Source organism: Salvelinus alpinus, chromosome 22 (assembly GCF_045679555.1).
Source record: "Salvelinus alpinus chromosome 22, SLU_Salpinus.1, whole genome shotgun sequence".
NCBI classification, from domain to species: Eukaryota; Metazoa; Chordata; class Actinopteri; order Salmoniformes; family Salmonidae; genus Salvelinus; species Salvelinus alpinus.
In genome coordinates this window covers 15,191,048-15,213,558 of record NC_092107.1, presented here as the reverse complement: position 1 = coordinate 15,213,558, position 22,511 = coordinate 15,191,048, and the positions used below count along the sequence as shown (strand labels likewise).

The following is a 22,511-nucleotide window of genomic DNA, read 5'->3' as shown; positions in this document are numbered from 1 at the left end:
ACCACTGTCCTGAAGCGACAACAAAAGCCAAACGATTTTGTGCTACTTACATGCCTGTCACTTGTCTGTGGTATCGCGTCCTGTAAGGCCTTGTGCCCACTGTATGCGTATGTCTCTGAGGCGGATGTCAGACAGTATGTCCTTGTTTGAGATCCAACTACGATCGGGACCAGAGTGACATTGCTCGTAACGTCACACAGTGATGATGCGGCATGTTTCAAGGCTTCTCCATACAGTCTTTTGGCCCGTCTATAAATCAGTCTGATTTCTGCCCCTACTCTCCTAAATTAAGACAGTGCTGAAACCAGCATGCCTGTTGTGTCAAAATCATGACAATAATATACACAGAATGTTGGCCTACTTCTGTTTACCGCTGGGACACAAGAAGTGGATACCTTTATCCAACAGTGCTAAATCTGTCTTAGCTCAAAGACTGATGAAAAAGAGTGACAAAAAGTAGGATAAGACTTTGTTCTTGTGTTTGAAGGTGTATTACAACCAATCATCCACCAGGCTATTGCGCACAGCGCATATAAGCCTGGGCTATCAACGATTCAAAGTTGGCGTTAGTGCAGCGTTTCCCAAATTAGGGGTCGCACCTGATTTTAAAATGGGTTCGCGAGAGAAACTCCGATTTTTTTTTATTTTTATGTGCTTGGTTCATAGAACCGGGGTTACGTCAGTAACCTCCGATAGCTGCTAGATGCGGTTGTAGTAAACCAAGCGGTTTCTGTTTTCTTCGTACAAATGTGGCTCTATCGTTTGAACCGTTTAAGCCCACCAAGCCGCGCAGGACTCATTAGAACAGAGTGGACAAGACCAGGCACTAATTCAATGATGGTGTTCTTTTCTACACAGAAGATCATACGCAATTATTGCCTGATGATCTTCTGAACTTCCCAATACCTTTCTGAGGGTTTTCAGTCACTTCAAACCATACTTCCTTCAGAAATACTGTCAAAAGTACTGTCAGACTGATTTTTAATAGACTATCATAGCCCCAATTAAAAAAGCAAACATTGGCAGTTGATTACATCCCTTTTTTTACATATTTAAAAAAAAATAATGATTGAACCTTTATTTAACTAGGCAAGTCAGTTAAGAACAAATTCTTATTTACAATGACGGCCTACCCCGGCCAGATGACGCTGGGCCAATTGTGTGCCGCCATATGGGACTCCCAATCACGGCCGGATGTGATGCAGCCTGGATTCAATCCAGGGACTGCAGTGATGCCTCTTGCACTGAGATGCAGTGCCTTAGACCGTTGTGCCACTTGGTGCCCCCACCATGGGGTCGCACATTTTTTTAAATATCAAAATAGGGTCACGAGCCAAATCAAGTTTGGGGACCCCTGCCTTAGTAGGAGTGCCCATAGAATTCTATGGGAGTGACCTACTGAGTAAAGTACTTGTCATCATTTAATTTTAGCGAATCACACGACTGCGAGGCATGGGGAGGGTTAGGGGGAAGGTGTAGTGGGAGACTAAGCTAATGCCTATGCGCCGGGAGTTTCTCCCGGTCATTCTGTATTGGCTAAAGAAGGCCAACTTTAATCCATTGATCCACCAGACTCTTCCTGACTATTTGGGCGGATGTGTCTGGGGACGAAATTAGATGTATTAGAACTGCAGCAGATTGGCTATGATGACATGCACCAGTCAGAAACAAGAGTTTGTAGAAACAATGATGCACACCCACGTAAGCTTCATCATCCACATGCTGACTGAGTTCAAAAGTACCCCAGAGGGACAAAGACGGAATAGAGCTACACAGCACTAGAACATACCGTCCCCAACATGAGACACACACAGGCCTGCAGGAACTGGAAGCCAAAAATACCTAAGCTAGCAGCAGGTCTTAAGGACAATCCCAACAGGGGACAGGAACGTCCCCACAGGAGTTGGCTGCATGACAAAATACAACCACATACAACCACACAACAACCACAACAGAAGCCACAGAGACAGACAACACCATTCACCAGGACGGGTGGGCTAGGTCACTACCTGGAAGCGAAGGATGATGGTCCAGATGAGGCCAAGGGTGAGGCGGTGGTTGCCGTCGACGATGTCGTGAGAGCCAACGTTCTCCAGGTGGACCCTCTGCTCCTTGAGGAACTGCAGGGCCTTGTCCACGTTCTCCAGGCAGTGGATACGCATGCGACCCCGCGTGGGCCTCGGCTAGGGGAGGGAGGGATGGGGGAGGGAATGAGGGAGGGAGAGAAGGGTGAGAGGACAGCGAGGTAAGGAGTTAGAGGGAATGAGAGAGGGAACAAGAGTGGAATGGTGAGAGGAGTAATTGATTGGTCAAAGCAATCTGCAGGGGAAATATAGGCTTTGATCTCAATGCCTTTATATTAAAACAATACTATTCTCATTAAAAACACAATGGCGTGCAAATGCTGTTCCCATCCAATTGTCAAACCCCATTATGCTGACTACTATTCTCATACGATTACACGTGACATATAGCTGCAGTGCTGACAACATTCATGAAACATTTAGACATGAATGAATAATATTTGGTACAAAAATAACTACAATGCAGAACTCTTTGTTGAATAGTTTGCGCTTGTTCTCCTAGCATCTACTGACTGAAAGGTAGACTGAGGTTGGGAACCAGAGAATGGGTTGACCAACCAGCATCTCCCCAGACAGGACCTCCAGCAGCCTGGTGAGCATGTAGCCGTCCCGGAGGTCGTTGTAGAGGTCAGCGATTCGACAGGACACTCTTGCCAGGTGGGAGTTCACCCACTTAGTGAAGGTCTTCTTCTGGACAGCATCTCTCTCTTCTGCAGGAGAGATGAGATAAACACAGGGCTTACAGATGTAGGATCTTAATTTGAGCCAGTTTGCTACAGCAGGAAAATAAAATTGCAGCAAGCGGAAATGTGAATTATTATGTGGAATTTAATGGACATTTTTGTAGGAGTCTGACATTTTAAAGTTGAAATTACAAACTTTTTAAACCTGGAATACACTACAAGTTTGCATTTCCTGCTCTGCAGGAAAATTCTCAGAAACAAAAGAGTGATCAAATGAAGATCCTACATTTGTAGTTCATCAGGATAGAGCTCTGATCAGTGATGTAGTTACTAAACCTCACATCTGAGTTATTTCCCCAGTCACTACTGGTCCACTCAGAGTCCAAGTCCAAGTCTGAGTCACCGCTGGTCCAGTCCGAGTCCTGGACTCAAGTAATATAGCACTGGCTCTGATATATCAACCATACCCCCTTGTCAGTAGCCCCTGTATGATAGATCATGAATCAAGTCCTTCTACAACTTTGAACCTCCATCAGGTATACAGGGAGGTCTATAAAGCTTGTGTCTTTTGTGAGTGATGGAGTTGTGACTGAGGCAGGTGAAGGTGCTCTTGTTCCTCTAGTCCAGTATAGTCTCTCTATCCACCCACCTGCCAAGGCCTTGATGCGGGAACACTCAAACAGCTTGGAGCTGGTGACCTCGGTTTCCCAGTGTCCGGAGCTGCCGGCCAGACGGGTGTTGTTGTTGTTGAGCTGGCGTTGGGCCTCCGCGTTGTCCAGGTCTGTGGAGGCATTGGCCATTGCGCCTGTTTCCCTGAGCGACCCTACAGACACACAGTGGGAGAGTTAGGTAGAGTACAGTACATTTAGGATGTGGATCACATGCACCCTTTATCACCCCCATAGAAACAAATGATACTATACAAAGGTAAATACATCATCTCGAACACCATGCAGGAAATCTGAATCACAACAGCTGTGTTTAAGGGCAAAGCGCATGCATGTTTTGATAGAGCTCCAGTCCACACCAGAGAGTTAGTAATCCAGGGAGGGCTATGAACAGCCATAGATATCTACGATTTCTGAAGCACAAATCACGCATTGAATCAAACCCATTTGCTAATGTTAATGATAATTCCTCATTCACGACTCATCCGTTTACTTATCAAAAACATTTGTGATTCTTATGAATCATTTATCATTCATTGCTAATTTGCATAACATACATTAAATAGAGGGAGTTTGGCACAGTCTTCTTCTCTGATCATGTCTTATAAAAATAACTTTATTGAAACAACTGGCTCATATTGCGTCTCTTTCACATCAAGTGAGATGAGATCAGAGCAGTGCCGTCAGTACTCAGCACAATGCATCAACCAGAGAGCTGCTGCCCTTATCCCCCATCCCTCTGGCTCTTTGTCATGTTACACTCATGTCAGTATGAATATGGACATGTAAAAGTATAAATGTGCAGGGAATCTGTGAGGGGAAAAATTGACTTTCTTTGCAATGGGAGACTGAGCGAGGTTGAACTCTTTCCTGTTACAACACCAGCTATTGTCCTCGAGGCACTTCACAAAGCACAAAGCTTTAAAAGCAGTCAAGACATGAAAGGCAGGAGTAAACACTAAATACATGCTCAGCACTCTTAAAGGTTGAAATATTCTAGTCTGGCTGGAAATCACATTTTCAGAGGATTATGGAATTAAGATCATCATTCAATATGAAGCTGCGAGGGGTCTGTGTTACTGAAACTGTAAGTCTTGGGATCACGGCCGAGTGTGAATTATACAGTAACATTCGGGGGTCTCTATTTATTTCACAGGACTTCCTATGTTATGGGCCGAATATGACCTATAGCCGGGCACATTTTGGACTTCTAACCCCTTTTAAAACATTGTGTGTTTGAAAGGTCTGTGTGATTACAAGGTCTGTGTGATTAACGGGGGCTGAGCTAGACTGGTCTTTTATGTTAAAAAAAAAATCTGTAGAGTCAGAATAGTTTGAGCTATCTATGTAAAGCTATCTATGAAAAGTTGAGAATCTCACGAACATGGACATGTAACATGCTGTGCTCTATGGCGCTCACAAGCGACACAAAAGTCGTTAGAAGGTAAGGGGTTCTTCTACATAGCAATGGAAATCCCAGGACATGGTGTCTATAATACTGTAATAAGCTCACATAGTTGCTGTCACAAACTCCACACATTTGTCACTGACTAGTTGGATATTTATTTCCCAGTCAGCAAACCATTTCTGTATGTACAGAATTCATATAAATTCATTTTACCAGGTTTTTGCTTTGGCAGACCTTTTTTTATGACATTCAGTAAAACTCAGGAATGCAACTCTTTATTTCATATAGTTTTGTGTTCTATTTGTAGCCCTGGTTGTCCTGAAAATATTATGGTAAAACAATTCACAATTCATTGTGAGGCTGAACATAAGGGCTAGACATGCAGATAAATAAAACAGATAAATGAAACGCCAATGTCTCCTGGGATCTCAGGACTGATAGGGTTACGCTAAATATGGTAAACATGTACTAGCTTTTAAGGGGGCATGAACACAACCAGTAATGTTTAATCTGATTGTCAAACAAATCACTTCAGAAAGTAAGCTACCTGGGCATTTTCATCCACTGCAAAATAATTCCAGCATCCAAACAGCGTACTGTGTACTCACCATTTAATGAATGGAAAGAGACATCCGTTACAAAACACTTGCCGATTGTCATTATCAGGCCTACACTCTTCTAGCCTGAATTAAAGACCCCAATGCAGTCTTTTAATTGTATTTTTCAAACCTCACAATATTTTTCATCATTTATTTCCCTGAGCCTCCTTGGGCCACTGAAATGCTCAGTCTGACTGTGTGGGTGTGGGCATACAAATTTGAATGTATTTACATACTGCCCTGATTGGCTGATAGAATCATCTGGAGCCCACCCCTTACCCATTCAAAAACAACAACAAAAAGGGCACATGGTAATAAACCTGTCAGTTGGAGCTGGAGTTGGACCCTGAAAGTGACATACTTCCACAGGTGTGTTATGCTACTTTGTTAAGTCATGAAAACAAAAGGCATACATCACACACGTTAATTTGCCATATCATTGTTGTACTGTTTTCAATAGGTCACCAAAAGACGCAGAAGATGCAGAACCAGAACATCCTGTTTGCATGGTGGGCTCTGGTACAGTAATTGACATCACCTAACACCTCAATCTCTACACCAGAGAAGAATTCCCAGGCAACAAGCCAGGTGCTCCAGTAGCGCTCTGTCTGTGACCTTCTCGCTTCCTTCTTCCTGTCAGAGAGAAGCAGAGGTCCTTTGACACGCTATAGAAACCATTGCAGAAATGTCACGAACTGCCCTTTATTTAAGATGTATGGAAATGAAGAATTATTTTAGGGATCTCTTGCTAAATAATCCAAGTAAACATATTTCTCTTCCTGAAAATCACCCTCAAGCTTAAGTACACGATCAAATGAACACATCTTGACAATCGTCAAAGTGAAGCAGTTCGGTTTTGTTGTCAATAATTTCAACTCCAGGAATAGATACGAGAGTGACACCCTGACCCCAAGCTCTCTTCCTTGTGTGAGGAGTTAGTGGCCAATACCCTATCGGCCTTCTATTCATTGCAGAATGCCATGATTATCTACAGGGCAGACTATAGACCTCAGCGTCTCAGAGGCAGAACACCGTAAGTAATACTTAGTATACAGTTGAAGAATGTGTGCAAGTCCGCTAGTGGGCTGAACCTAGTTGATAATGTTGCAAGTTCGTTAGCGAGAGCTCAAGACAGACAGAGGGAGAGGGAACAACCATTCATTTTCATATTTACCACTGTAGCAGGACAAAACTGCATTTAAAAAACTGCTTTCCCACCTGTAATTCGCACACTGGCTGAGGGTCATGATCCATTGGAGTGTAATTATCGCTCTCTTTTCTCTCTCTTTTCTCCCTCTCTCTATATATATATATATATAGATATACTGTATATATATATATATATCTCGCAAGTGTTGTTGTACACAGCCATTCACAACCATCTAATACAGCAAGAAATAAAGGTTGAGTCAGAAAAAAATTGCAACAAATATTGGACAACTAAGCAGCCATATGAGACATACAAAAGAAAATGTCAAAAAAGCCTCACAGACATTTACATGTCACCAGAGGGACCTCCACTATCAGCTTCTATAGAAGTATGAGCCCAACATACAGACATTCTGAAAAATATGAACGCAACACACCAATCAGGAGAGTATTCTCAATTCCAGAAACGAGGTCATCAATAAATAAAAAATATAATATTTCAGGAAACAATTGGAAATGTACAGTAAATACATATCATACTGAGATCATACTGTGGTAGATAGGTAGCCTCGTGGTTAGAGCGTTGGACTAGTAACCGAAAGGTTGCAAGATTGAATCCCTGAGCTGACAAGGTCAAAATCTGTTGTTCTTCCCCTGAACAAGGCAGTTAACCCACTAATCCTAGGCTGTAGTTGAAAATAAGAATTTGTTCTTAACTGACTTGCCTAGTTAAATAAAGGTAACATTTAAAAAATACTGAGCTCATACTTACACATCTTTCTACATGATCTTAATGTGTATCAGATTGGGTCAAAGTATCGATGCAATGCTCAGTGAAATTCATATTTAGAGAAAGATACTGTAACAATCACACCACTGATGTGTGTGTGTGTGTGTGTGTGTGTGTGTGTGCTTGCGCGTGCGTGCGTGCACACCCACCTATGTGTGGGTGTGCGGGAGACGCAGAGGAGGGTGTGGTGAAGCATGAGTCTGATGTGTCACAGCTCAACGTGTTCCAGTTGGTTGTCTCATTCCCCAGCAGAATGTCCCCTGGATACCCAAAATGCCTCCTACAGCAGCTCCAAAGACTGCACCCGGAGGCGTCAGCAGTACATCTCCATCATGACCGCTCAAGAAGCTGGTGTGTCCTACAATCACATACTACCAGATACTACTAGCCTCTTGAGCCACGAAACGGGTGGTACTGTGTGTCACATACTTACTGAACAACATCACCTTTATACAGAAAGACCCCACATGTCACAAAAATGAACACACAACCCACTTCCTTTTCAAGGGACCGCACGCACATTATAATTCCAAGGTCATGTACAGTATAGTGAAGGATGTCACATTGACAGAAGGCCACCATACAGCCACAATGGTCGCCAATGCATTAAGGCTCCATCCAAACTGTCAACACTGTCATATATGTCAAACGTACTGGCCTGTGCTGTTGTCAGCTCTAGGTCGCCCCGGCAGGCCTTTCCTAGACCCACCACCTGGGGTCCCTCTAATAAGACAGTCTTTTAGCTTAAGGATCCCACTGACTGACGTGATGTGGTTCTTCCTGGTAAACAAACACAGCTGTCAGTGTCTCCGCGTACCAGAGGCCCCTCTCACATATCCAAGACGCTCTGCACTGAAACAACAACAATGTTGCTCTCCAGCAATAATCCAGCCCACATATGCTTCTGCTGCTACGGGGACAATTCACTGACAATTCACTGACGAATCTCATCTATCCGGGGTGCCTGACTGTTTCTACCGTAAACAACAGCAGCCTACATAGCCTACATCTAGCTGGGTAACAGCTAGCGTGGTGATCAGGCTAGCCCTCAACAGAGAATCCAATGACGATCAGACTTGTAACGATACTCTAAATCCTCCTCCTCCTCAGACGAGGAGAGGAGAGAGGGATCTGAAGACCAATGTGCAGCGAGGTATGATGACATGATTTATTTAAGACACGACAAAACAACGAAGACAGAAAACGAACTATACTTGAATAAACTACAAAACAAATAAACGATGAAAACAGACCTGGACACGAACTTACATATAACGTGAAGAACGCACGAACAGGTACACGACTACAAACAAACGCTACAGTCCCGTGTGGCACGAACATACATACAGACACAGGAGACAACCACCCACAACGAACACTGTGAAACAACCTACCTAAATATGACTCTCAATTAGAGGAACGCCAAACACCTGCCTCTAATTGAGAGCCATACCAGGCAACCCTTAAACCAACATAGAAACAGACAACATAGAATGCCCACCCAAACTCACGTCCTGACCAACTAACACATACAACAAACTAACAGAAATAGGTCAGGAACGTGACAAGACTAAAATGGAGCAAAAACAGATTCTGGCAAACAAGGGACGACACAGGGTCCCATACATGTCCATGACACCTCCACAAGAGACACGACAAGGCAACATGCCTAAGCCCTTTGATCCCTCTGGTGCTGGGAGAAGGTCAGAGACAGTCGACTGCACCTTTTGACAACACAACCACCATGGTGTAACCATTGAAGTTTAGTAAACACGGAGTCCTTACTGTTTCTTGCTACACCTTGTGCATAGTACAGGGCGGGAGAAGTCATGCTGTGGCCACAATTCAGACCACAAGAGTTTGAACATACATTCAGGATTCTCTTTATGGGTCAGTCTTGCCCTGATCATTTTCTGTGTCGCTGTGTTCTGCTGCTTCTGTTCTTTACAGACCGCCTCATCCCTTTATAGCTCAAATCAATTGTAGATACTGCAATACTCTATAGTGACATAGGCACAATTCAGATAGGCCATCTTTGTTTTCGCCAGTTTGTTTCTGGCTCTTGTTCAGCATTCTCCTCCAAAGCACTCAACATTATTATTGCTCTTTGGCTACACCGTGTCACCCGGCTACAACTATAAATCTCCAGCCGGCATGGAGTAAGACTCAGGCTGTATCCCCCCACCCATCCCCTTTTCCCACTGCCCCAAACATGCTTCTGGAAAGGAGGGCTCTGGTACAGTAATAAACAACACCTAACACCACCTCAATCTCCTCACCAGAGAATTCCCAGGCAACAAGCCAGGTGCTCCAGTAGCGCTCTGTCTGTGACCTTCTCACTTCCTACTTCCTGTCAGAGAGAAGCAGAGGTCCTTTGAGGAGCTATGAAAACCATTGCAGAAATGTCACGAACTGCCCTTTATTTAAGATGTTTGTAAATGCAGAATTATTTTATGGATCTCTTTCAGCTGCATTAAATCTGATTGGGTTTATTCTATCCTGAGTAGCCCCTCTTTGCAAAAATATGTCATTGGTCTTGATTACATTTGTGTCCCCTTTGCAAACATTGATACTGTAAAAGATACAGAACATTTAAAAACCTAAATGTATCATAGTAGTGCTGCTAAATATTGTGAACATATTTCTCTTCCTGAAAATCCGCCTCCAGTACACGATCAAATGAACACATCTTGACAATCATCAAAGTGAAGCAGTTCGGTTTTGTTGTCAATAATTTCAGCTCCAGGAATAGATACGAGAGTGACACCCTGACCCCAAGCTCTCTTCGCTGTGTGAGGAGTTAGTGGGCTAAAGAAACTAAGCCACTATGGGAAGGAGAGGATAGAAGAGGAGAAGAGAGGGAGAAGTTCCTGTGAGGATAGACAGATGCCACACCACATTACACACCACAGAATTGAGGACCTTTAATTCTGTCCCCCTCAGGCTGGGGACTGGTCTTACTGGTTCCCCCTGCTTTTTCATTCAGTTTGTCATCAATCTTTTACACAGATTTGTGTATCAGAGGACATTTTTTACTTTGACCTTTACTTTCCACATGATATTGCGGTCAATTGTCGTACATTTGAGAAAACGGGGAGTATTGGCTATATGGCTAGGTCATTTTCTGAAGGCACACTTCTGTAGTATCAGTAGAGACCCAGGTCTTTTATTGTGTTTAAATGTAAAGACAATAGGTCATCTACTGTGTTCAAGGGACAGAAGACCCAGAACACACAAAAAACAAACACCAGTTCCCGTAAGCCCTTTATCTGAAACAACTTCACTTTAGCTTATCAGATGTTATACTGCATCACATTTCCAGAAGTAGGCCAATTGGCTATATCAATGGCGTGTATCACTGTCTCACCACAGGGAAATGTAGCCTTCAGTAGTGTCCGTTTGGATGGCTAGCAGAGGCCCACTACAACAGTAGGCCTTGTTAAACGATTATTTTCAGTCATGCAACATTGGCCTATAAGACTGGATGTCAAAATATGCTAATGTTAAACCATAAATTCTCATTTGCATTCAGAATAAATTAGTTCTTGACATCCTTTTTGCCTTTGCACACAAACTTTGCTGAAGTGTCTGAATTTGACATTTTTGCGTACAATGGACATCCGGTAGTAGCGTGACGTCACAGCACGCCACTGTGTTGCAACTAATCGCTCTAGTCATGTCACAATTTAAACAGCTGTGTGTGACCAACTGTAACAACACTGACATCCGTAGAACAGGCTACGCCCAGCTCTACGGTCGACAAAAAAATATATATAGTTCAGTGAACAGAATTTAGGCATGATCCACACAAACGCTCTGCACATTAGATAAATATTTCTCATTTCAAAGCTGCATGATTAGGCTATCATTAATAATTGTGCCTGGTGGTGGTTATCCATGGTGATGATGAGGTGGGCTACTACAGTGTCGACGCAATTGTCTGTGCATGCCTATGTGTAAGAAGGCAGGGCAAACGAGAATATCAATGACAGATATTTTGTTATGGAATATGCGTGGAAAGGTAAAAATGTTGTCGGGCTGCTTAATAACTCCCTATTGTGCTATCGCTTTTAACCTTAAAATTATACATGCGACGTGCATCCCTACCACCACCGTCTCTTTGGTCCAATCCGCACGCAGGCTATGATCACCGTCCCCTGCACCATCCCATATCAAGTGCATGGTGCGTTTCTTTGGATTAACACTTTTTTTTAAGCAAGAAAGTGGCTACATTAAGATTACATAGTCTATGCTATAATTGTCATATGGCTAATCTGCTGCTGGATCAAATAGCTTTTACATTGTAACTACTTTTAATGTAGTTGCGGTCCAATAACGTAGTGTAGGCTCCATATGGCTATAGACTACTATATGTACATGTTATTTAGTGCTCTCTTGGGCTACTTCTTTCAAGAATAAGGCTTCATTGTGAGATTCAATGAATTCTCTAAAAGTGTCATGCAAATGTGATACACTTATGTGCGTTTAATGATCAGGAACATGCGCGGACCAATACTAAATAATTCAACATTGTATAAGGCCTATCCTAACCGGTCCACATTTGCTATTCAAAGCCCATGCACAAATAGTAGCCTAACTAGTATGTATGGCAAACTGCGATCTAAACAAAAGCATATGCCTAATATCCAGAAAAATAAAATGAAACAGCATAAAATACGGCCCTATAGAATCACTGCAGTAGCCTTAGCCAATGCAGGCCGGTGTTGCTGCATCTCCCACGAAAACAGGCACCTCGAATTGTTCATGCTCAATTACATTGGAAATGTTATTTTTATATACATATAGACATGCAGCATATGCTACAACGACCTTACCTTAACCCCAATTCCAGGTATGGGTTTGTTTTTCACCGATATAGACGTAAAATCAGTCGATGAGGTGCCTGTATCAATGAACCAGTGGGCAAATTATGAACAGAGCCTCGCGACGCCGTGTTTCTTCGCTGGCATAGTAGTCAAGTAGCCTATACAAATATATATACAACGGACTGTGGGATCAGTATAAAGATCTGGCTAATAAAGCCATTTAATGCGATAATACATGTAAATTCCCTGCTCTGGCTAGTGGGACCACGAGACTGCCATGAAAGGTGTCTTGCAACCAGGCAAAGATGCTTGATCAAATAATCCAAGCCGGTGGGCTCCGATATCCTGTCCACTTGATATCCTACGCGCTCGCACTCCCTCTCCCGCCACTCGTGATACTGCTAGAGAGATTTCGGCATTAGTGCGGCGAAGGAACTCACCTCCGTATAGCGAGAGAGAAAGAGAGAGAGAAGTATTATCTACTTCACTTGCTTTGGCAATGTTAACACATGTTTCCCATGTCAATAAAAATTGAAATTTTAATTGAATTGAGAGAGAGACAGAAAGGGGGGGGGGACTTTACCCGTTATAAATGGTGCCAGGGGTTTACAGATAGAAATAGAGATGCCCTATGATTATTTTCCTTAGAAATAGAGATGCATTATAATTATTTTCCTATCTCTATGAAATTGTTTGAATGTGTTAGATGCCCCCTTCCATTCCCCGTGGACATATTTCATTTGAGAACATGTAGTTTGCAACTGTTGGAAGGTAGTTTATGTCATACCGGGATTTTTTGTTGTTGTAATTGTTGAATTTAATTTTTTATTATTAGTTTATTTTTATTTAACCAATATTTAACTAGGCAAGTCAGTTAAGAACAAATCATTATTTACAATGCGCTGGGCCAATTGTGTGCCGCCCTATGGGACTCCCAATCACGGCCGGATGTGATACCACCTGGATTCGAACCAGGGACTGTAGTGACGCCTCTTGCACGAGATGCAGTGCCACTGCGCCACTCCGGAAGTGGAATTATTGGCAAGTAGGCATATTATTAAAAGTGAATTCACATAAACTCATTGTATTACTGGTATATAAACGGATAATAAACAGTTAACTACAGAGCGGGAAGTAGGAGGGCTAAGGGTGCTGCAGCACCCCATGAAAATCTGAATTAAAAAACAATATACATTTTTAAAAAGCACACCCACCTATGGATACATCTATGGATAACTAAATAAAAGATTTGTACCTGAAGTGACATTAAAATGAATCTACTTCAACCTACAGTAATTGTTCTCTCCTCATCTATTAATAACATGAATGTCACCTAACGAAGAGCCTTTCATACAGGGAGCATCTTATGGAATGCATCTATTAAGGAAAAGTGGGCCTATGTTATGTAACAGAGGTGGTTCTCTGAACCGTCTCTTCCCCCAGCAACTGTATCGCCATGAGTCTGACGAGGGAAGACTATGTGAACCATTCACAACCTTGCCAGAGACCTGAAGATGTGTGATAGTGAAAAGGACATCAGTGTGCTGCTAACAGTTTAGCTTTCTCCACTGTTCCTGTCCCCATATCAGACTCAAACTAGTGATTCTCTGCTTCCCAACACACATGAGCTAAACAAACGGTACCAATTGGATAGCTTCATCGGCGACATCTCATGCTAGATGTGGAGTGAGTTTACGGCATGTTCTTAACTCCGTTACAATAGCACCTCCCCAAACTAATTCCTGCAGGATTTAGGTTAGTGGGCTACCACATTCTTGTAGCTCACAATGTGGAACACAGGAGGCAGTTCGAATCCTTGTCAGTCACATTGGTGCCTTAACCGGATGGATGTCGCGAGGTGGGGTTGGTTGAAGTGCAATGAAGGTGATTTGGCAAGAGGTAACTAGGACTAGGCTTGCAATTTGATCTCCTTATCATGACACAAGGCGAGACCCAAATACAGACACAGGAGGCAGATGGTTGGAGTCTTACAATGTTTATTAATCCAAAAGGAGTAGGCAAGAGAATGGTCGTGGACAGGCAAAAGGTCAAATCCAGATCAGAGTCCAGGAGGTACAGAGTGGCAGACAAAGTCCAGAAACAGGCAAGGGTCAAAACCAGGAGGACTAGAAAAAGGAGAAATGCAAAAAGCAGGAGAATGGGAAAACCGCTTGTTGTCTTGGAAACATACAAGACAAACTGGCACAGAGAGACAGGAAACACAGGAATAAATACACTGGGGAAAATAAGCGACACCTGGAGGGGGTGGAGACAATCACAGGGACAGGTGAAACAGATCAGGGCATGACACTCTTGACATATTTTTGGGAAATGCCAACCTTTCAGAACTTTGGATCTCCAGACAGAGAACGAAAACAGAATACATGACTTGAAATTCTCTAAAAGGAATATATCTTGCCATGAAAATCAACCGTGCGCTATGGTTGATCTGGATAGATCAACTGACAATAACGTTTTGAAATTCACACAAAAAGCAGGACTCCTGCACAATGTAGCCCTGTTGTGACTGTGTGCGTTTTCCTTTAATTGATGGGGCTGGGAGGATCTTTTGCGGAAGTGAGCATTTTTTGTTTATCTAAAAGGGGCGTTCCCCAAAGTGTCAAAGAGGTTCATTCTGCATGTGTGCTTTCGGATATTGTTGCACACGATCAACGAAGCAAGAAATTGTAACATTCTTCTGTGACCAGTGATATTTTCTCAATCTGTTATTATGTCAGAATCGATCAAGAATGTTGCAATATTTGGGGCCACGGGAATGACCGGACTGGTGACCTTACCACTGGCTGTTGCAGCGGGTAGGCAACGTTTCTAAATGACATCATTTACAAATGATTGTAGGAGATGATTAATGATATGAGTGATATGATATGATTAGGTTAATGATATGTTATTTACACAATCCCTCATATAGCATTTGCTGTGTAGACTGGTCCAAAGGTGATCGGAGTGTTTTGCAATGTTTCTAAACTAGCAGACATCTGTCATTAACATATGCTATGCTAGTGTAATTGGAAGTATCAACGGTCAGCTGAGCTATTTGCGACAGCCTTCCTCTGGGAAAAAACAGGTCTTCTATATTGTGCTGTTATTTTATATTCTATTCCAATCTGAACTATGCTATTAATTACACAGTTTCAAATTAATATAAACATTTATATAAAATGCACACTCAATCACATGTGACAAACGTGCTAAAATAAGCAGATATAATTTGGCTTATTTGATTCCCAAGCGTTTTCGTTTCCTTGTTCTGAGATCACGAGACAAAGGTGTTGAGTCATGCAAGTCGTTATAGGGTTCTGCTGACACATGATTGTGATGAGTGCATAGCAGATACGTGATAAAGTCCGCTGTCTGCTTATCGCGCTTATCCAGAACACTGGATAACATCAATTCGATCCATGGCCGTGCTCTAGAATTGAGATCGATTCGTCAAAAATGAACCAGTTGCCTGCATTACATATTCCACTCATCTTCAGATTCCCATCAGACTCAAATTCTTCTGGATCAGTGGTAGATGATAAGATGAGTCAATAAATTCACAAATCTTCTTTGTTCATCATTGTCCACAGGTTACAATGTGACAGTGCTGGTGAGGGACCCTGCCAGGCTGCCTGCAGAACACAAAGCCTGCAGGGTGGTGGTGGGAGATGTCCTCAATAAGGAGGATGTGAAGAAGACCATAGAGGGTCAGGATGTTGTTATCATCGTTCTAGGCACCAGGAGTGACCTCAGTAAGTTTAGGCAATCTTTCATTAGTAAGTTATAGGAATGTTAAGTTAGTAAAAACATATGTGCAGTTGTGTGAATAAAACCAAGTTAGAACAGATATGTTATAGGGGTTGGGTTAAATGCAGAAGACACGTTTCAGTTGAAGGCATTCAGTTGTACAACTGACTAGGTATCCCCCTTTCCCTTTATACTGAAATCAATCTTGAAGTGAAAATCAAAATGTGTTCAGGAGTCTCATTAAAACATGTTTTCTCCTCTGAGGTAAAAATATGTTTTGTAATAATATTCAGGGTGAGTTGCAGTAACTAACTGCACTAGTGGTTGCTTAGGCCAGGATAATGGTCAGTATGTTCATGTTTAAGTTGTAATCCACAGGTCCCACAACAATGATGTCAGAAGGAACCAGAAACATCCTAGACGCCATGAAGGCTCGGGGGATCCGCAAAGTAGTTGGCTGCATGTCGGGTACAGAGGAATCTTGGACAGTCAGGGTTACAGAATCTTTCCAACTTCCAATAAACCACCATAAAGAAACCATATCCTTATATCGTCCCCCTCTCTGCTTCACAGCCTTCCTTCTATGGGACCGGTCTAAAGTGCCACCCAGGCTCCTGCCGGTCACGGAGGACCATGATAGGATGTACATGGTGTTGAAGGAGTCAGGGCTGGATTTTGTGGCTGTCATGCCCCCTCACATCGACGGTTAGTCATCGCCCTTCCTCATTTCCTGAATCAGTAGAAATGTAATACTGTACTACCATTACTGTAAGTGATTCCAGTAATGACATGATAGGCCTATCATCCTTCCTCACACTCTAACCCACTGGGCACAGATTCAACATCTATTCCACATTGGTTCAATGTAATTTTATTGAAATTATGTGGGAAAAATGTTGATTCAAAGTGTGTGCCCAGTGGGTATGTACTGGATGGATTAGTGTTATTCAACTGATATTAAAATAAAGTCGCACACTCAATATTTTTTTTTATTTTTATTTTTTAATAGTTTACAGTTTATTCGCCATTGGTCAGCACCTGTATATTAAATATGTTCTCTGGGGGTGCTCCAGCTCATGCTTTTAATTCAACTGATATTAAACATGATAAACATATTGAGTAAACATTTTCTGAATAATATAAATGCACTGCTATTCCCAACAGATAACTTCCCTTTGACTGAGAAGTACACAGTGACAGAGAACATGCTGAAAGGGCGCGTCATTTCCAAATATGACCTGGGACACTTTTTCGTCAAGTGCTTGTCCATCTCTGACTGGGACAGGAAGACCGTTGGGGTTTGCGGGGAGTACAGTTAACCCGAACAAGACAGAGCCCTCCTCCTTCCCTGTTTCCATGAAGCAGTTACCACAGCTGGCCTATCAGACACCGCAACTTAGATCTTATTTCTACAGGCCAATCTTTCTTGCTTGAAAGAAATGGCAGCTTTGGCTTTTGCTAATGTTTTGTAATTATTTTCATTATCTTGACAATGGATATTATAATGTAGGAAAAACATAATATGTTAATCATCTTTGTAGTTGTGTGTGGGTCTCAGACTTTGTGCAGACCTATATCGTTCAAAAAAATATATATATTTCCTAACAGCAATTTAATGTTGAATGTACAGTATGAGTGCAAAGTGAGTCAGCAAATAGGCCTATGTGCTATTGATAGCCTAGGACTACTTGTAGCCTGATCATGTGCTGTGCAAACAAATGTAGACTACAAATGTATATATTCCTAAGAATCATATCATATGTCATCATTTTATAGCTTGCTTTTGAAATAAAGGGTTGCCAGTCTTTGTGTCACTCTCTCTAGAAAACCATGTCAACAATGTTTATCAGAGGTATTTGCTGGCACTATGTTGCTATTGAGGGTGAACAGCTGAAATGGAGCTTGAACCAATAACTGTGGTTATAGGTGAACTAGCACCTGAGCTGTGCCATGAAGGTCTCAAAGTCTTCTTGGCAGAGGCAGTAGTACACTCACATACAGAGTCACTATTTCCGATATCTAGAAGTGTCGCGTACACAACCCCTTCTGTGAACACTTCAAATAAAAGCTTAGAGACTGCTGGGACTATCCCACCACTGTCAACACCATAGATGACATTTCCTTTATCTACTGCAATTCTGACTAGTTTGAATTTCTAATTTGGCGATTGAGACAAACATTTGAGAAGCGTTCTGCTTGAATATAGAGACAAACAGGTAGGCATGCAATGACTTGCGTAGCCTAATATCACAGTTTCATGGGTATGCAAAGCATTCAGTAACTTGTTGAGCAAAGTACCTCGTGACAGTCCATAGCTGGCTTTGTCAAAATAGGCCAGCCTACTGTAAACCCAAAGAAAGTTGCTTGCTTATCATAAACTCGTGTTTTTTTTTAAACTCGTAATACAGGACATATTTTAATTTAGTATTATTTGAGAAATGTTATCCGATTCACATGCATTAGTAATTTGCCTTAAATATGTATTTTTTGTTCTTATGTAGGCTACCCTAGTGATGTAATGCACTCATGTAACTCGCCGCTTGTCACTATTTCCAGCACGAAGGGAAAAGACTACAGTATGAAGATAAGCTAAAACTGTTCCTCCAATAGAAATCGTTGATCACACTTGGGGTGCGTTGGTAAATTAATTCTGGCTATCTACTCCGATTTCAGCGCATGCTTATCTGAATTCATCAGTTATTCTGCGCTCTGGCACACTCAGACAAGAGTGCACTGATAGCCAAAATCAATTTACGAAAGACCCAAAGATTGACAACGCTCTGAATTTAAGAACGACCTGAGCACACTGCAACACTGGAGGCAATTTAAGAACGCACCCTTGTAGATGAATGCATGACGACGTTGGCTAGCTAAACTCATGCGTAGAAATACGTTATCGGGTCTAACAGTCGTCTCGCGACAAATCACAGGCAAAAGTTGTTTTGACGAAAATTAAAACGTTTCAGTTTGTCACGAGGTTGGAGTAATAATATGTTCAACTACTTAAGATATTGGCTCGAATCTAGCGTGTGCTTTTAGATTTCGAGAAAATTAAGAACTAATGAAGAATTGTTCACTTCTCTCCTTGACTTGATTGTGGCGAGAGTCAAACCTCTCGCTTCGCCTTTTCCTCTGGTGAAACTTAAATCTCGGGCGGGAACAAGTTCACGTTTTAGTTTGCCGGTTGGCGAGCTAGGCAAACAAATATATTTGGAGCTAACAGCATTCTTTACATTTGTATATTGAAAAGATACCTGGAGCCAGAAGAACAGTTGCGCACGACAGGTTTGTTGTTTTGTCAAATTTCGACAAAGTAACGTTAGGAAGTGGAGAGAAAGCTATTAGCTAGCTAAGTTACCTAGCTAACCAACGTTAGCTACTGTACTAACGTTAGTTATCTAGGCATTTATTTACTAGCCAATTATCACCGGGACATAGCTATATTACTAGCTAAGTATTATCCCACAACTGCAGTCAACTCACCATGTAACGTGATGTGATCTTTAAAGATTCTTATCATGTTTTGTGTTCTCCCTCTAGCTAACAGTAACTTCGTTTGGTCGAGGAGGATGATGATATCCAAGGGACAGAAGCGCAAACTCCATGATGATGTCGTGGGGGGCATGCGTAGCGCCACTTGGGAGAGCCAGCGGCAATCAGTGCTGGTCATCTCCCTCGACAAGTACCACCGCGGGAAGGCACTGGTGGAGCCTAGTTTGCGCCGCTCCGTGTTGATAACCAACACCCTTCGGCAGATACACATAGAAAACAAGCCTCCATCTGGGTTAGTTAACCTGTCAGGACCTGTGCCACCCATGGTCCCATCTAACCCCTGCACCCACCGGGAGTCTGGTCTGGGTGTTGTAAACAGTGTCGAGGACATGGAGGAGGTCTGGATGTCCTCAGAGAGTGACTTCTCCCTGTCAGCTGCTGTCTCCTCCATCCTGAAAGAACTAGACTTGGCCGTTGATGGAGGGCCAGGGCCTCAGGCACCTCAGAGGACACCTTTCATGTCCATTGAGAACCTACCTGGAGACCTGGGGTTCAAACAGGCCCCCACATGGCACTGGAGTTCTGAGTGGCGCCCTGAGGGTTCTAGAACCTCAGAGGGGGTGGCATTTGGTAGTGTGGAGGAGGTCATGCATTCCAGCTACCTGCAGGATGTGAAACTGGATGAACTTTTCCATGACATTGACACATCTGTGTTTGACAGGGAGATGGGGGTCCGAGCACTCTCTGCTGCAGCCAGTGACGAGCTGCTTAAGTACTTACCCTCTCTGTCCTCCGTTCCGTCCACTTCGCCCTCTCCCTTCTCCCTCAACCAGAGCTTCAGGGACCTGAATGAGCTGGAGCACATCATGGAAATACTGGTAGAGTCTTGATCACCAGAACGTTGAGGAAATTATTACATTATAAAGAGAACAAGACGTTGAAATGTAGTGTTTACTCTGTCCAATTGATCACATGGATTAATGACTGAAATGCGCTGTTTTTATACAAAAGAAGAAAAGGCTGAATGAGAGACTAGCCTACGTTTTCTATTAGTGGTGTTTTAAATGTTAAATGTAATATCCCTTATGCCTAGCTATATCAAGAGATTATATTGTAAGATGTTCCTAATAGCAAAGCAGTTCAGATTGATTGATTAAGTAGTGGGTAGGATTGACTCAAACAGTTGGAATTTTGGAATACCATTACATGCCTCAGGCATCTACTGAAGGGAAGATGGATGACCGTTTTTAAATGTGGGGGGGAAAAACTAACCTGAGGGGAAATGTCTTCTGTGAAGAAATCCCTTTCATTGGTCTCACTCTAGTAAGTCACAGGTTAATGTTGAACACATTCTCACATCCTTCAATATCACAAAAGTACATCTGAACTACAATAATACTGCATTGTATTTGTCAGTATGTTCTTTAGTAGTAGTCTACTTTGCCTAAACAGTATGCATAATTAGGCTACATATTGAGCTGTGCCACTAGCTTACAGCTAGCTTCAGCCATTAGGAAATACAAATATTACCTTAACACGAGTTACTGGCTGTGAAATGTCATGGTGCTTACCAGTAGTTCAATATCCGGTTATAACAGCTGGAGTTAATATAGAGGAATTCCTAAATTTGGTTCTGTTGTGTGTGCAATGATGTCTAAGGGGAAAAATTGTGTTTGCTTACAGTAACTTGGTTGTTGTAATATTCCAAACGGATGTGGCAGTTTCATCATTAAGGATTTCATTATGAAAGAAAATGTCTAACCAGTGTCAGAAATGGTTCAAAGGATGAGTTATTTATAGAAACATCATAGTTAAATGTTCAGCTAAATATGTAATCTTTATGTTACACAATTGGTTTGTTTTATATTCTTGTTTATATAATGTATTTTTGGCTTAATGCCCTGAAAAAGGAAATTATGCTGACATTTTACAATAAAAGACATGTAAGTGCACTGTCTAATTTATGCCCGTTGACGTAGCATAAATTCTGAAATTAAATAATTAAATGGGTTTGTGCCAATCTTTTCGAACAGTTACACTTGTCTAAACTGTGCGACAGTAGAATCACACCTCTTCGGTGGGGATCCTGCTGCAGAACACTAGCAAGCAGCCAGAGAAAAATACTCAGTGTACGGTGTTGACCCCTAGTGGACATAAGTGTCAGAACAATGCAAGTGCAGCTGGATCATGTGCTGTTGAATTGTTAAAGTGCATGTGAAAAGTTTAATAAGTTTGTAGCAACTGATAATGTATTAACTAACTGCCAATAATGTAATCGCTGCTAATGTAATAACTTTTGTATTTATAATGTAATAAATATACTGAACGCATAACGTGATAGCGTTTTTGCGCGTAATGTAATCATTATTACATTATGCATTGATTGCAGACATTAAAACCAATAGATAGCGATAGCGCTGACGACATCTAAGTATTCCTACGGAAAACTCCTGATGGCTCATAAAGCCGAAAGAATTTGAATTTCAAGCGTGCCATATTGGTGAATGGGCCCAGAGAAAGAAGGAGACGGAATCTCATTGGGTAATGAATTGAACGTTTAACGCCTCACCCAGCAGACGCTACCAATCTCGTTCACGTTGTTATGCAGCGTCAAACGGTTGCTAAAATAATCATCACACAATCTCTTCTCAATGTCAGGGTATGAGTCGAGAAACGGCTATTTTCCTCGACAGTACTTAATGTCACGACTCCAAATCTATACAGTATTACATATAGCAAGTTAAATAGCTCATATCATGGAAACTATTAGTAATATTGTACATCTTGTTGACGAAATTCATGCTAATGTTTACTTTTTGAGCTAGCGCCCAATTGACTCCCATTCACCCATTGAAGGAGGAGCGCTTATTGTCCCATAATAATAGTCCAGCATGCACCTCGTGGCCCAGTGCCTTAGTATGGGCAACGTTTTCCATCTCCTCAAAGTATATCTGCCCTTGCGAATGTCAGACTCCACTCTGTGAGGCTCATCAATCTGCAGGTTGAACATGGTGAGACTAGACTCCTAAATTGATAGTGTAGTTTGTTTAAGCGATTTCACA

The 22,511-nt window shown here is 42.2% G+C and overlaps 3 protein-coding genes across 9 annotated transcripts in view; 2 read left to right on the top strand and 1 right to left on the bottom strand.

Moving 5' to 3' along the window:
• Nucleotides 1–12,601, bottom strand: part of LOC139549105 (spectrin beta chain, non-erythrocytic 4-like) — a 61,482-nt gene extending 48,881 nt beyond the window's left edge. For 3 of the 7 annotated variants that reach the window (XM_071359231.1, XM_071359235.1, XM_071359239.1), the window contains exons 1-4: nucleotides 12,217–12,599; nucleotides 3,417–3,590; nucleotides 2,643–2,794; nucleotides 2,010–2,183 (exon numbers count right to left, since the gene is read on the bottom strand). In XM_071359231.1, the coding sequence (XP_071215332.1) occupies nucleotides 2,010–2,183; nucleotides 2,643–2,794; nucleotides 3,417–3,567 (477 nt within the window). In that variant the 5' untranslated portion in view covers nucleotides 3,568–3,590; nucleotides 12,217–12,599. Of the gene's footprint in view, nucleotides 1–2,009; nucleotides 2,184–2,642; nucleotides 2,795–3,416; nucleotides 3,591–12,216 lie in introns of all 7 variants that reach the window. The other 4 variants (XM_071359233.1, XM_071359232.1, XM_071359234.1 and 1 more) reach the window with 2 other exon arrangements.
• A 1,958-nt stretch (nucleotides 12,602–14,559) lies between these two features.
• On the top strand, nucleotides 14,560–17,762 carry LOC139549104 (flavin reductase (NADPH)-like). Its single transcript, XM_071359230.1, has 5 exons — nucleotides 14,560–15,023; nucleotides 15,801–15,962; nucleotides 16,336–16,425; nucleotides 16,531–16,662; nucleotides 17,122–17,762. Exons 1-5 carry the CDS (start codon nucleotides 14,939–14,941, stop codon nucleotides 17,274–17,276), a joined length of 624 nt encoding a protein of 207 aa, XP_071215331.1. The 5' UTR covers nucleotides 14,560–14,938; the 3' UTR covers nucleotides 17,277–17,762.
• A 976-nt stretch (nucleotides 17,763–18,738) lies between these two features.
• On the top strand, nucleotides 18,739–21,787 carry LOC139549103 (SERTA domain-containing protein 3-like). The gene is made up of 2 exons (XM_071359229.1): nucleotides 18,739–19,242; nucleotides 19,498–21,787. The coding sequence occupies exon 2, from the start codon at nucleotides 19,527–19,529 to the stop codon at nucleotides 20,337–20,339; it is 813 nt and encodes a 270-aa protein (XP_071215330.1). The 5' UTR covers nucleotides 18,739–19,242; nucleotides 19,498–19,526; the 3' UTR covers nucleotides 20,340–21,787.
• The last annotated feature ends 724 nt before the right edge of the window (nucleotides 21,788–22,511 follow it).